General features: G+C 36.5%; 1 protein-coding gene across 1 annotated transcript in view; it reads left to right on the top strand.

Moving 5' to 3' along the window:
* LOC5571747 (inosine-5'-monophosphate dehydrogenase) overlaps positions 1-15,354 on the top strand; it is a 34,971-nt gene that overhangs the window by 2,186 nt on the left and 17,431 nt on the right. Inside the window, exon 3 of the mRNA XM_001653725.2 lies at positions 13,236-13,386. Coding sequence (XP_001653775.1) covers positions 13,236-13,386 — 151 coding nt within the window. The remainder of the gene's footprint in view (positions 1-13,235; positions 13,387-15,354) is intronic.

The following is a 15,354-nucleotide window of genomic DNA, read 5'->3' as shown; positions in this document are numbered from 1 at the left end:
ATGATGATGTTTGATGTCATGCACGCATGGGCGTAGCTAGAGGGGACAATGGCAACGCCTTTTATTAAGTGTTAAAAATAGATATTACCAATATAAGGGAGGGGGTAGCTCCTGATAAAAAAAATTGGCTACGACCATGTCCATCGTCCTCTTAAAAGTCCATGTAACCATGCAACACGTCAAAGTTTAAAAAACAGGAACAAAATAAAATGACCCGATTTTGTCAGGTTCCCCATTTTGTCAGCCAAAAATTCATCGAGGGGCTGACAAAATCGGGTCCTTACTGTATTGCAACACCCCAGTTAAATATTGCAGCAGCTCCACAAAAAGTTTAGCATCAACTTTAATAAATACAGTCGAATTTCGTTCGTTGCGCTATCTTTAAGTGGGCTACGTTTTAATTGGGCTCCCGTTAGTTGGGCTATAGCCCACCTAAAACGAAGGCAAACGTCGTTTTCTGACATAAGACACAATTGATCAATGTTGGTAGCTCTGTTTTTCTTTTGTTCTATGTTATTTGACAGCTCGAAACTCAGCCCGATTAGTGAAAGTCTTTCACTAAGTGGGCTACAGGCTCTAGGTCATGATCCCGATCACCTAGAAAATTCATGTCTTCGGCAAAGTTTTTCAGAAACTCGAAAGCAATTTGCGACAGCACTGTTTAGATAGTAACTTTCCCACTACGTGGCGCCAATTGCATGTAATATGGCCATATTCTAGTACACTCTAGCTCATATTCTAGATATAGGCCACATAGAAAGTTCGTTTGTTCAGTTAAGTTGTTCAACCCTGTTTAGTTAGCAGTTTTGCCGCTACGTAGCGCTAGTGTGCATTTAATTTTGTCGTGTTCTAGAAGGCTCCTGCTCATGGTCCTGGCCAGTGTCGATAGACTCACACTCAAATCTCAATCAATACGCTCTCCCGTGAGAGCAAACTCATTAGAGGTCTGCTTCGTAAATCTCACGCTTGAGATTTTGATGCAAAATCATTTAATCAACTCAAACCGTAAAACAATGATTCAGTCGCAAAACCCGTCAAAAGCTCGTGAAACACGAATGTTGATGTTTACGTTAGAAAGGATTACTATAATTTTACCAGACTTACAATAAATTATTGCCGTGTGTGAGTGAACTGTGGAAATACGACACAATGAGTCAAAAAGGTGAGCCAACTCATCCATGATTTGTTGACTGCTGAGTTGCGTGATTGACAACTCAAGCTAAGTATGCTGTTCCTACAGAGAGTCCCCTTTGAAATGACATTTCTTCTCAACTGCGTACTGCGATCAGAAAAATGTGAGTTTCTGTACTATTTCTGGGAAGAAATTTTCCACGCATCGAGATAGGCGATTCCTTTTCTTGCCAGTAGCAAACCAGCCTTCACGCATGAAAAATCTCAAGCGTGAGTTATGAGAAATTGAGTTTTTCACAACACTGATCCTGGCCACCTGGAAAGTTCATGTCTTCAGGAAATTTGTTACGGAGCTTGGAAGCAATTTGACACAGCACAGTTTAATTAACACTTTTGCCGCTACGTGGCGCTAGGTGCATGATATTTCGTCATAGTTCAGTAGACTCTAGCATATGATCCTGGCCACCGAGAATATTCGTGTCTCGTGCAAAGTTGCTCTGAAATTTGAAAGCAATTTGAGGCAGCGCTGTTTGGTTATCACTTTTCTGGAATATGACCAAATTACATGCACACTAGCACCGTAGCGGCAAAATTGCCAACTAAACAGTGCTTTCTTAAATTGCTTTCAAGTTTCATAACAACTTTGCTGAAGACATGAACTTTCTAGGTGGTCAGGATCATGAACTAAAATGTACTGGAATTCAACCAAATTACATGCACACTAGCGCCACGTAGCAAAAAAAAATCTCACCAAACAGTGCTGCTTAAAATTTCTTTCAAGCTTCTGAACAAATTTGCTGAAAACACGAAATTTCTTGGTGATTGGGATCATGAGCTAGAGCCTTCTAGAATATAACCAAAATACATGCAAACTAGCGCCACGTAGCGGAAGAATTGTCAACTAAACAGTGCTGCTTCAAATTTATTTCAAGCTTCTGAACAACTTCACCGAAGACACGAACTTTCTAGGTGCTTGGGATCATGAGCTAGAGCCTGCTAGAATATGACCAAATTACTATCACGCTAGCGGCAAACATGCGCTTTCAATATACAGGGTGTATACTACCTGTAAATCCTAGAATTATCAGAGAATTTTATTGAACCTGAAAAAAATCTGTGATTCTCAGGGAATTTCGATAACAATTAGTAATTACGGAAATTCATTCGAGGCAATGATTAATGGTAGAATTTTGATGACAAAGGATTTTCGCGTCAAAACCCGCCAAAAATTACGGCTGCGCCGCTATCGAATCATTCATTGAGCTGTTCAGTGAGTATCTTTTCGGGTATGAAATTTTATCGACTTCCCAAGACGTGATTGAATTGTATGAATAAGGTACCGTGGGGCAAGTGGGTAATGGAATTCGCATAGGGGGCCCAGATAGCCGTAGCGGTAAACGCGCAGCTATTCAGCAAGACCAAGCTGAGGGTCGTGGGTTCGAATCCCACCGGTCGAGGATCTTTTCGGGTTGGAAATTTTCTCGACTTCCCAGGGCAGAGAGTATCTTCGTACCTGCCACACGATATACGCATGCAAAAATGGTCATTGGCACAGTAAGCTCTCAGTTAATAACTGTGGAAGTGCTCATAAGAACACTAAGCTGAGAAGCAGGCTCTGTCCCAGTGGGGACGTAATGCCAGAAAGAAGAAGAAGAGATTCTTTAAATCCTGGAGACTTTAAATTAAAACAAATGAGGTCGTGTATATTTTTAGCTTGACTCCCACCAAATATAAGCAGTATGCTGAAATTTATTTTAATGTAAAATAAAGAAAAAAGTACAGAAAAAGTTTTTGAAAAACGTCTCCTTGCTGGGTAAGTGAAAAGTTTATCGTTTTGAACAATAAATTCAAAAACTAACCTTTATATTCACTATTTCTATTACCTTTAATATTTGAACAATAACATAAGTAACATGTAAACAAAGAGAATTTTATTATTGTTACTTAAATTCTCTTCTGTTCAGTTATGTTTGTTGAAATGATTCGACAACATTTCCATGCATCTCTGCTCTGCAGAATTTACACCGCTCGTTATTTGAAATGAAAATCGAGTATGACGTCGGATAACTCTTCGGGAGAAATCAAACGGAATCCTTCAATAAATTATTTAGAAACTTTTTTATGTGGATACACCTATACCCCATTTTTTATGTTTTGAACTACCTTCACATAGGCATTCCACTAGGTTTCCATGCGTTCTCTTATTTTGGAACTTTTCAATCAATGTCTTCCTTTTATTCGGCTGTCCGAAGTAAACATATTAATATCGTAATATTTGGCAACTTTTTTTAGCGAAGTTTTATGATTTGGCCATGATAATAGCTTTTAACACTTATAGTGGTAAGCTCCATCGAAGTTAATACGCCAATCGCGTATTATCCTCGATTTTACTATAGTAAAATCGAGGATGATACACGATTGGCGTCGTAACTTCGATGGAGCTTACCACCATTAGAGTATAGTGTTTCTTGAATTATCAGCACGTTTTGTTGTTCTATGATAATTGCGAACCTTGTATACTTATAGCTACCTGAAGAGAAAACACAAATTCAATCTCTAATGAGAAACTTTTCACTTGCCCCACGTGATTAGAAAATTGACGGTGTTTCATTTTAGTTATTTTTAGGTCTATGTCGAATTAATTCTAAAACTTTTTTTATTGCAGTTTAAAACTGTCAGAGGGGACAACTTAGAAGTGGTACAGAAAATTATTTTCCGCAACTTTTTCCCGCTGAAAATATTAAAATAAGATTGCACGCCGCCAACTTGTTTCGGAGTGATAGTTTACAGGTTAACAATCTATCGCTCTATTATGCAATAATAGCTGAAAAATCTCAGAAATATCTTACCTATCGTAATGTTCTCAATGGCCTCAAAGGTTTACGCATGAGTTTAAAACGATAATTCACATATTCAGTTAAATATGCCAATTATTTTCACTTACCCCATTTACCCACTTGCTTTATCTCTAAATTTGATCAGTAGGGTATCCGTCCTATTATGGAGGACTTAAGCACGGTGTTGAAATTTAAATCGTATTTTAGTGTCCAAAACCTAAATATTGTAGTATTTTGCATTTTGAACTGTTATAACTATCCTTTATCTGAAGTATAGTAAAGTAAAAAAGGAAATTTTGGAATCAAACATACATTTTTTTAACATATATCTGAAGCTTTTCCTCTGTCCTATTATTGCGGTATTTCGTCCTATTATTGCGGTAGTGCCGTCCTATTATTGCGGTATACCAAAAATCATAGATTTTATTACATTCAGTATACATTCAATGCCACACAGTGTTCTAGAATTGAAATTATGCTCCCTCCATGTTAATGACACTACATGGTACTGTCAGTTTGTGTGACTTTGGACATATCTATAAATAAAACTAATTAATTACTTTATGTCACGATTCGAAAACAAATCAACAGAATCGAATGATTTTCTGCCGGTTTCGTCTCCTCTTCCGTCGTAGCTGGACAATATAATGCACTAGTGCACTAGTCGCTTTATAAGAAATGCATTTTTGACTCAAATATAACCACAATTTCGGTGGTTTTAAAAATATTTTCTACTAGTTTTTACCAATCCAATGCAATTTTAAAAGATTGTTTCCTTGCGATAATCTTGTATCTTAGTTTTTCAACGCATTTTTGGCATGTGTTCCGATTTTCAATCTGTTTATATGATTTTTCGCTAAAACATTGTGTTTATTTGCAAAATATTTGTAAATAAGAGCAACTACAGGGTAAAGATGAATAGAAATCTTGTGTTTGACTAAATAAATGTATGAATGACACAAAATTATGTCACAACATAGTATCCTAATAATATAATTAATGCTTCCAGCAATTACATTTCAAATGACTATTGAAATATCGAATTTTTGAATGTGATTTACAGATAATAACAGATAATAATAGGCAAAAAGCTATTTTCATTGTCCTATTATTGCGGTATATGCTTTTTCTCAAAAATATAGAACTTTTATTCATAATTCAATATCTATAATGTTACTACATCGATACTGAATTTATAAACCCGCTGCATAGAATTGTTTTGGTTCTAAACTTAGAAGTTCAGTTAGCCGATGGTTAGAGTCCGCGGCTACAAAGCACGGCCATGCTGAAGGAGCCTGGGTTCGATTCCCGGTCGGTCCAAAATCTTTTCATAAGGGAAATTTCCTTGACTTCCCTGGGTTGTGGACTGTGCTCATACGAACACTCAGCTGAGAAGCAGGCTCTGTCTCAGTGAGGACGTAATGCCAAGGAGAAGAAGGAGAAGAAGAAGGATGCACATTGGGAAAGTAATCTCAAATTTAGAATGTCGAAACAATCAATTTATTAATGCTGATGTAGCAGGTCTCTTTTTAGAGCAGTAGTCACCAAACTGCGGCCCACGGGCCGCATGCGGCCCTCAGCAAGGTTTTGTGCGGCCCGCGGAGTGATTTTGAATATTGTAGTAGTGCGGCCCGTATCTTGTGATTTTAGAAGTTGAAAAATTATCTTCTGTAATATCCGGCAAATATTTATTTGTAGCCATTCGATAATTTTCCAGATTTTCTCTTTTTCATGCGTTAAGCAGTGGAATAGTTATCGAGAAACAAAGGGAAGTTGATATAATTTCTTATTTCTGGAGTTTATTTGATAACCCAGAGTTTCTCGTGCGGCGTGTGCGGTGAGTGAGGTGAGACGAGTCGAATGAGGTGACAATTGTCGACTCGCTCCCATTTAATTAACATTAGTCGTCTCACGTCACTCGCGGTGAGAGCGACTCGTCTCGACTCACACGCCGCGCAGAATAGGCACGTCTGTATGTCTTATATAATCGTTTCTTCAAAAAATCAAAGTTTTCAACGTTCTAGTAGCGCAGTTTTCAAAATTCAAGTAAGAAAATGATTTTTTCAAGTATATAAAATAATTCCAAAATAACGCAGAAGTTATAGTTTTTATGTGGCTAAGGTTTTTTTTATTATATGGAGGTTAATTGTTGACATTATTATAATGTTACAATAATTGTATCAAAAAACGTTGATAATATTCGAAGTTTATCAAATCTATTCTCATCTTTGACATAATAATCCACCCGCCTCTTTTGAATTGATTATGATCATGATGTTTCATTTTCGAAAATCCAATAATTTTTGACATTTACCATTGCACGAAAGATGAACTCTTGAAAATCCAGGAACATCAGTGTTATTTGGAAAGATTATTGAAATCGCTAGTTACTTTCAGACGCAATAGACATGCATATTTCAGAAAACACCTGTCGACCCCTAAGACAAGATGTGACACCTGGCTTCTCTTGTATGATCCTTGTGGTGTCAGAAAACTGGTACACATAATTGGAAATTGAAAAGGAAAGAGAAGAAAGCTGAGCTCAGAAGGTGCTGCAGTTACCGTACAATCATCATTGCTGGTAACACTGTCTGGCGGACCAACCAGAGGCTGGTTCATTTTGGCACGAAACTTAGATACGTGTTGTCAAGTCTCGTTTCAGGTCGACCCCAATAGTTTCCCATTCAACTTGTGTAACAACTGTCGAAACTGTTTTGGTCGACACTAATTCTAACCAAGTTGTTGTGATCGGATTTATAAAATAGATATTATTAACATCTTGTGGCCCGCGTCGTATTTTAAGAGCAAAGTGGTGGCTCGCACAACCAGTTAGGCTGAAGACCACTGTTTTAGAGACTTTGTCACCATTTTAATGCAAGTCTCTAACAAGCCTCTAAATGAATGAATTGATGAAAGATCTCTGAAATCTTTGTTTTAAATCAAAATTGCATATAAAGTCCCTTTTTTCAGAGACTGTTACGAGACTATTAAACTATTTTTTAAGAATTTCATATTAGATTTTTCGACGAAAAGCGTCAGGAATTATCCTAGTGGTTTCTCCAGAGATTTCATCCGGAATACTTTTAGGGACCCCTACAGGGATCTCTCCAGAACTTCTTCAAGGGATTCCTCCACCATTTATCCCCCATATTCTTCCAGCGTTTTTTGATAGAATATCTTGAACAATTTCTTCAGAATGTGCTCTGGGAAATTCTCGATAACTTCAAAGTTGCTATCTCCAGTAATTTGCACAGGCTTTATTAAAAAAAACACTATCTTAGCACTTAGACACCGACACGTCAAAGTATTCCTCAAATTCCCTGTTTTTCACCATTCCTATAGATTTATTTCTTCTATGAATTTTTCCAGTTCCAGAAATATTTTTCAAAGCGTTTCTCAACAAAATTTCATGGAATCTAAAAAAAATATAATGTTCCACTAGCTAACACTGCAGCATTATTTTCAGAAAATCCTCCTAAACATTTTTTAAGGGATTCCGTTTGATGTTTTTCAAGGAGTTCCTTTAGATGATGCTGCAGCAGGATTTTATTCAGATCACTTAAGAACTTACACAACTTTCATCAGAACGAAATTTTTGAACTTTTTTTCAAATTTCTGGATGAATACTTGGACAAATCTTCGTAGACTTCCTTGAGAAAGTAAATAAATCTGTGAGTAATTCCTGGAGTTATCCTCATGGAAATTCCTAGTTCAAATCTAAATGAAATTATGAAGGACAATTTTGTATGAAATCACTAAATAAGTATTTGGGGAAATTTCTGTCCTTAGGAAATCGATAGAAGAATCACCGGATAAAACCCTGGAGGATTTAGGTTTTTTTTAATATCTGAAAGAATCTTTAAAGGAATTCCTGATGATCTCAGAGTTAGTTTCTGTTATTATATATGTTATTAATCAGTTGTACTCTTAAAACAAAACTCTTTGATGAATTCCTTAGGAAAATTCTCAAAAGGATTCCATGGGAAATAATCACTGAATGAACTCCTGAAGGAATGCTAGAGATAAGCTAGCTTCGGACTGCAAATCTCTCAAATAAAGAATCCTAACCTGAGATAATCTGGAATGAGTTCTGATGAAATTCTTTGAGAAAATCTTTAAAAAATGCATACAGTAATACGATCAGTGTTCTTTGTCGTCATGTTACGAAAAAAAATAGAAATATTCTCAGAGAAATCTCTGGATGACTTCATGAGGAATCAAACTTTTTTCTCCTGGTTCATCATGTGAGGTTTCGTTTAGTTTTTTTTTTATTCCTGTTTGGTCTCATTTTGGTTCCGGTTTTGTTTTTTTTTTTGAAAAAGGTCTCTAAAGTTCCTATTTTTAAGACACTAAGTAACTACTGGCCCAGCAATATAGAAAACTTGAATGTTTTCGAATGAAATGCCATCAATTCATTATATTTAAAAAATACAAAACTTGAATGTTATACAGACTGAACCCGATTATACAAGGGCTCATTTAACCGGGGTCTCAAATCTATTCAAATATGTAGCGAAATAATTTTGTAACATTAACACAATTCAATGAAGTGGTAATACATATTTTGAAAAGATTGGTTTTTTTGCAGGTGATTACAATTTTATGAATACAATTTCAAAAACCGCGGTAAACGTAATTTTTATTGCAAAATATTATCACAAACATAAGTTTTTTTTCCTTTTTGCGCCCATTGAGCTGTCTTAAGTATCCAAACGACCCGTGGATACCATTTGAAGTTTCTTCACTGATCACTTTTGACCTGAATTAGTTAATTGATTACTGCTTGGGTACTCGTGTGGAAACAGATCATGCACTATTCAGTTTCAGTGACCAGTGAAGAATGAATGAAATAAATGAATGGTTCAGACCAGTGATCAGTGAAGAATGAAGTACACTGATGCACTTTAAAGTTGCGTTCAGTTTACAATGATGATCAGAGCTCTTACAAACGATATAAAAATGTTAAAGTTACCTTATCAATTTCAATTGATGGAAGCTTTAAACACTGTTGAATCAAAACTATGTTGTCATTTATTTTTTATTCATCTGAAATTAGAGTATTTCTTGAACCTGAAATTATTTCTTAAAACCTGGGAAAAATCTGGAACAATAAGGGAATTTCATTTCTGTAAACGAGTAAACACCCTGAAAATTTCACCTCATGAACGCCATAAGGCTTCTGAACAACTTTGCAAAAAAAAAATAAGGATTCCGAGATACTGCATCATCAATATTATATTTTTCAGATGATGCTAAACTTTTCGGGGTGCTGCAATATTCAACTGGAGTGTTGCAATATTAGATAATGCGATTCCACACTCCATTATATCACTTTTCACTATCACAGCTACAAAACTATCAAAACTACATCACACCACTTTCATTTTAATTCATTTTTATGACCATTTGCCATTGTTATCATTACTAAATAATAAAAAGATATTCAATTTAAATGTTCGTTATTGTCTGTTGCTAGCGTCATTACTATTCAAACTACGATTTAGCACTACGATATATACGATAATATGTGAAGAACTAGGCAATAGTGTTTATATTCAGAGAAATGATTGCAAAACGTATTGCTGTTTGCATTTGAGGTGTAAATGTTGAGTAGGGGCCTTTCTTAGCCGAGTGGTTAGAGTCCGCGGCTACAAAACAAAGCCATGCTGAAGGTGTCAGGGTTCGATTCCCGATCGGTCCAGGATCTTTTCGTAATGGAAATTTCATTGACTTCCCTGGGCATATAGTTTAAACGTACCTGCCACACGATATACGAATGCAAAAAAGGGCAAATTTGGCAAAGAAAGCTCTCAGTTAATAACTGTGGAAGTGCTCTTACTGAACTACACTGAGTACCCGGCTCTGTCCCAGTGGGGACGTTAATGCCAAGAAGAAGAAGAAGAAGAAGAAGATGTTGAGTAAACATCCTCCAAATGCGGTAACACAAAATAATCAAAGGACACCTAGCAACGATTACATAAATCACCGCCGCTCTAGCAAGAAACATCTATCTTTGACATCTCATTTCTTGTGAAAAATCTTACCGCGTTTGGTGTTCCCGCATTTGATGCTTGCATTTCAAACGCACACAGCAATATTATAGCCATTATTAAACTAGTAGGGCATATTATTATTATTATGTATGAGACGTCTAAGGGGCCCAGATAGCCGTAGCGGTAAACACACAGCTATTCAGCGTGACCATGCTGAGGGTCGTGGGTTCGAATCCCGCTGGTCGAGGATCTTTTCGTAAAGGTAATTTTCTCGATTCCCAAGGCATAGAGTATCTTCGTACCTGCCACACGATATACGCATGCAAAAATGGTCAATCGGCAAAGAAAGCTCTCAGTTAATAACTGTGTAAGTGCTCATAAGAACACTAATCTGAGTAGCAGGCTTTGTCCCAGTTGGGACGTAACGCCAGAAAGAAGAAGAGACGTCTAAGGAAGCAGGACAAATTTACATAGATGTCTATGGAAAATTCTTAATACAAGTGCCTCGAAAGTGAGAGCTTCTGATCTGCAAACAGGGTGTCCATCCATCCGAGAAATCCGGGAAAAGCGGGAAAAACCCGGGAATTCCAAATGACCGGGAAAATACGGGAAATACCCGGGAAAAAGTTGAACACACCGGGAAAAGCATTAGAAAATTTTTCCAAGCGATGCACGACTGGAAAAAAAGAAAATTCAAAGAGAAGGAATTCTTTCGAAACATAATATAGATTCTTAGCTAGGTTCTTGTTGAGCTCAAAGATTTTTGGGAAATTAATTGGAAGATCTAAGTGGTTACCCAATAAAATATTGGACATAATTGCTTTTTGGATACTTGAAAAATTCTTGTTTGGATTACTAATTTAACAAATCCGCTATCTATGTACTTGCAAGGTCCTTGACGAAATTTTGTATGTCTGATTTTGTTTATTTATTGACGACAAACTTCGCCAATTTTTTAATAAATTCCCGGAAAGATGCTTGTTTGTATTTATGTCGTTTTTTAGCAAGCAATAAATCAAATGTTTTTTTTTTTGCATCTCCTCCGTATTTTGAAAATAAATACTCTAGGTTGTACTTATCACATCACTTTTTTCCAATGAATTCCAAAGTTAAATGCGATATCTTGACAAACAAATTAATTTATATATCTAAATCGATAAGCCAGGTGTAAAGGTAACTTCAGCAAACATTATGTTCTGAAAATTCATGAAAGTTTGCGTAAAACATCTTTAGCGTTGGTCTGTTAGATTTTTAATTAGTCTTTCATACCTGTGTGTCCACAACTCTTTCAAAATTCAAAACATTTATCCCAAAGTATCAGAATGTACTTAAAGTAAGACATCCAAATTTGACTGTTTCATAAGACAAAACTAAAAAGTGGCAAATGTTTTGATCCAATTCATCAAATTTTGATCAATATTTGATATCCAAAAGCAGCTGGTGAATTTACAAAACACTTTTAAGATTTAGTGGTTGATCTAACCGCTAAATTTTCAATATCTATGGAACTGCAATGGTATTGCTAATTTGTTTTAATATTTAACCCTATTTAGCAAAGAAATGAAATGGTGTTCTGAATGCTCAGACTTATTGACCAGTAAAAAAAAACTTTTGTATTTGAAGATATTTCTTCCAAATTCATAGTTTAAGGTGAAGATGCATTGAAGCCAAACCTCAATTTTACAGGTCGTCACCAGCTAGTGATCAATCGATCAGATTTTCAACACCAATGATTGTCTAGTTCTCTAAATTTGTGCTCTTGAAAATTCTAGGTTTGACTTCGATGCATCTTCACCTTAAAAACGAATAGATTTTTTGAAACTCGTATCGGATATCACAACTTTCTATCAAAAAATTCTAAAAAATATGCAATCGCAGAACTATGATGTTATCCGGTGTTGAATTTTTAGGCATCCGGGAAAAATCCGGGAATTGAAAAACTTATTTTGAATGGACACCCTGTGCAAATTTCGAAACATTTCGTGTGAAATGTTTCATGAGCATGATTGACCGCCCGCAGTTGCTACTCCGTTATTGTAAGAACAGCTGTACTTACACAGGGAACCGACATATGCTACTCAGGATCAGTATCATCTTCAATATGTAAGTACTGGTGCTCTCATTATTATAACAAACAATACCGGCGCCGGCTGCGTCCGAATGCAGGTCAATTTGGGAATGTGAGGGAAATGTTGACGTGTTACTTGCTTTACGGAAGCCGAGGAGTCCTCTGCACTTATACAAGTAAACACTGGGAGTTTGGATATGCGAAAGGATTCGTTTTGGTGAACGATAAAGTTTGAAACGAATACGTGAGCATATACACGGGTGACCGATACCGATAGTGCGATTATTACGCGAACTGGACACAATTGATCCGGATTCCGTCGCTCGCCCACAAAGGAGCAAGCAACAGATTCAACGGGCCAAACACTACTGACGCGTTTTGTTTATCAGCCGCACACTATGTTTTTTCATCAGCGCAACGTGAACCGGACACAATTGATTCGGATTCCGTCGCTCGCTCATAAACATGCAAGCAACAGATGTTTCCCATACAAAGTAGAGTTTGAAGCTCTCCGTATAATGAATCAAAAAGGTTGTGCAACAAACAATAATACATTCTGAATGAATGAATGAAGGAATCAGTTCTGATAAATAGCTACGAGATCACAGATTAATTGATTTACTAATTGTTTCGCTACATGAGTAGATGTTTTTCATTTAACATCTTTCATGTTACTATTCTAAGAGTTTTTTTTTATTTATTAGGTTTGATTAGTTGGTTTCATAAATTTAATTTAATTGAAAAATATAAGTTTTCCATTACCGATTTATTTTTATATGTTCAAAACATATTCTCAAATATTCAATAGAATTGTTTGACCTCCTGATTTATTATATTTGCGTTTGCGTGGTCAGCATAGACTATTCAGCCATTATCCCTCCTATCATCGGCTTTGAATTGATTTGCGATCTTATTGCACCACCAAATGCTGCAAAATGAAAATAAAATGCTTGCTCGTTATTTCGGAACGAATTTGATTTTTTTTAAACGTCCTTCATGTTTGTTCTGAAACGAAAATTTGAAAATTTCGATTCGTCGTATGAAATTGTTTCACCAAACTTATCCCAGAACTTGCTAGTTTCAGTAGGTGGCCACTGTATCCTAAGCTAAAAAATTCTGTATATTTCTCCCTGTCGGAAAGCTAATTATAATACCCGAACTAAAAGTTGAACATGATAACCTTATTTACCAATTATTCTATTCTAGTGACTTCATCATTCTTCCCGGATACATTGACTTTACGGCCGATGATGTAGATTTGTCGTCGCCTCTTACAAAGAAGATTATGTTGAAGGCACCACTGGTATCATCGCCGATGGACACAGTTACTGAAGCTGATATGGCTATATCAATGGCGGTAAGTGAAAAGTTCTTTAGTTATACAGTGACTCAATTTCATTTTCGTAGGGGCACTTTTTTTCTTATCAAGTCGGTAAAACTATGAAATGATCTATAGATTTCGACAGTGTTGCGATGGATCTTCTTCGCGAACGATAATCGACGCATCTTCGCGATCCAACGTTCGCTAACATACATTTTTCATTTTTGCGTTACAAATAGCATCGCAAAAAGCGAACGAATGCAACGCCGAAGAAGCAAAATGAACACACCGATAGTGGCTCACTAAGCCTTTCCACTCGTAGGATTCATTTATCCACGCGCTGTTCAAACTATAGAAAAAAGCTTTTGTTATTTTGTTGTTGAGTTGAATTAAATTTACCCAGATATTGTTGAAAAAACATGAGAGGTCTGGAAGATTTCGATTTCAGGTTTTCTACTACAGTCGACTCTTCACATCTCGATGTTCTATATCTCGATATATCTCCCTATGTCGACGATTTCTTTGGTCCCTTCATTCTGCATACATTTCCACTCTCCGTATTTCGATATCTCCCTATCTCGATGTATTCCTAGTTGATTTTCGTTCTCGATTGCCTCTCCATATGTCGACATGCCCCAAGGTTACTAGACCCAATTTCAAAGATTCAAAATTGTTCGGGAACACGAAGTGACGTCTGCTTTTTTATTATATTCCTGGTAACGGAGTGATTGTCAATCTAGTATTCATTAAAAGTGCGTTCTTTGCCTCGGTCTTTTCCTATCTCGATGGTTCTTTCAATATCGAGATGTGGAGAGTCGACTGTATTTAAATAAACCAAAGTAGGTACATGCAACTCAATTTTCTCTTTCAAATAAATAAATTAATATTGCTGTATGCGTTTGACGTGCAAATCCAGCCCAACTGAGCTTCAAACGCGGTAGCACAAAGTAACCAAAGGATACTTAGCAACCATGATCCATATCACCGCCAACCCAGCAAAGAAAATCAAACTTTGACATCGCCTTCCTTGTTAAAAATCTTACCACATTTGGTGTTCCCGCATTTGATATTTGCATTTCAAACGCACACAGCAATAACAATGACAACACGCCTTTCATAGCGCACCAGCTTGTTGCGAGCCCGCATGAAGATGATCGAAGTGAATATTTTCCTGCTCTTCGCGAAGAGCAGGCAGCGTAGATCGTACCATTCACATTACCGAGCGATGGAAAATCACCCGATGATAGCGTCGGGAGAAACATCCGAAAATGAAACACGAACGAATGAAGCGCCCGAACGGTTGTTCAAGGCTGATACAAATATAATTTTCTTTTATGTCACCTCCCCCCCCCCCTTCAAAAATCCGAAAATTTTGAAGGGGAGAAAAAAAAGATTCATCATTTTTTTACCTTAGTTAGTTTTTTTTTAATTTTTAATGCAAAAAAATAGGTGAAATAATGATCCAGATGACAATTGCTAAAAGTTTAACAACTATCGTTAAAAATAAAAATTTGAAAAAAAAAACTTTTTTTTCAATTTTATTTTTTTGTTCCTTATTAATTTTTGTCACCCCCCCCCCCCCCCCCCCCCCTCGTACCTTTCAAATGGTCTCGGACATAAAAGAAAATTAATATTTGTATCAGCCTAATGACGGTCATAGGTGTCTTCTATTGTTCGGCAATCATAAACTTTATTCATTTGCTTAAATCTTTGGGCTAATGGAACTAGTTGATTGCTCAAGTTCTTTATTGCGTTATTCAGATGTATTACACACTTAGATCAAATAACCGAATTCGGTAACTGGTTTACCGAAATCTCAACAGCTGACTGTTCGGTAATCGGTTCGGTAAACCAACCGATTACTGATTGATCGGTAACTTGCGGATTCGAGCACAGCTGTCAAAATAACCGAACGATTGGTAATTGATCACCGAAAATCTGTAATTTCGCTCCTCATGATGTTTTCTCTGAGATTTACCTTCTCATGTGGAAAATGAAAATTGC

Source organism: Aedes aegypti, chromosome 3 (assembly GCF_002204515.2).
Source record: "Aedes aegypti strain LVP_AGWG chromosome 3, AaegL5.0 Primary Assembly, whole genome shotgun sequence".
Lineage (NCBI taxonomy): Eukaryota > Metazoa > Arthropoda > Insecta > Diptera > Culicidae > Aedes > Aedes aegypti.
The sequence above is the reverse complement of the archived record's forward strand: the minus strand, read 5'-3'. Positions and strand labels throughout refer to the sequence as shown.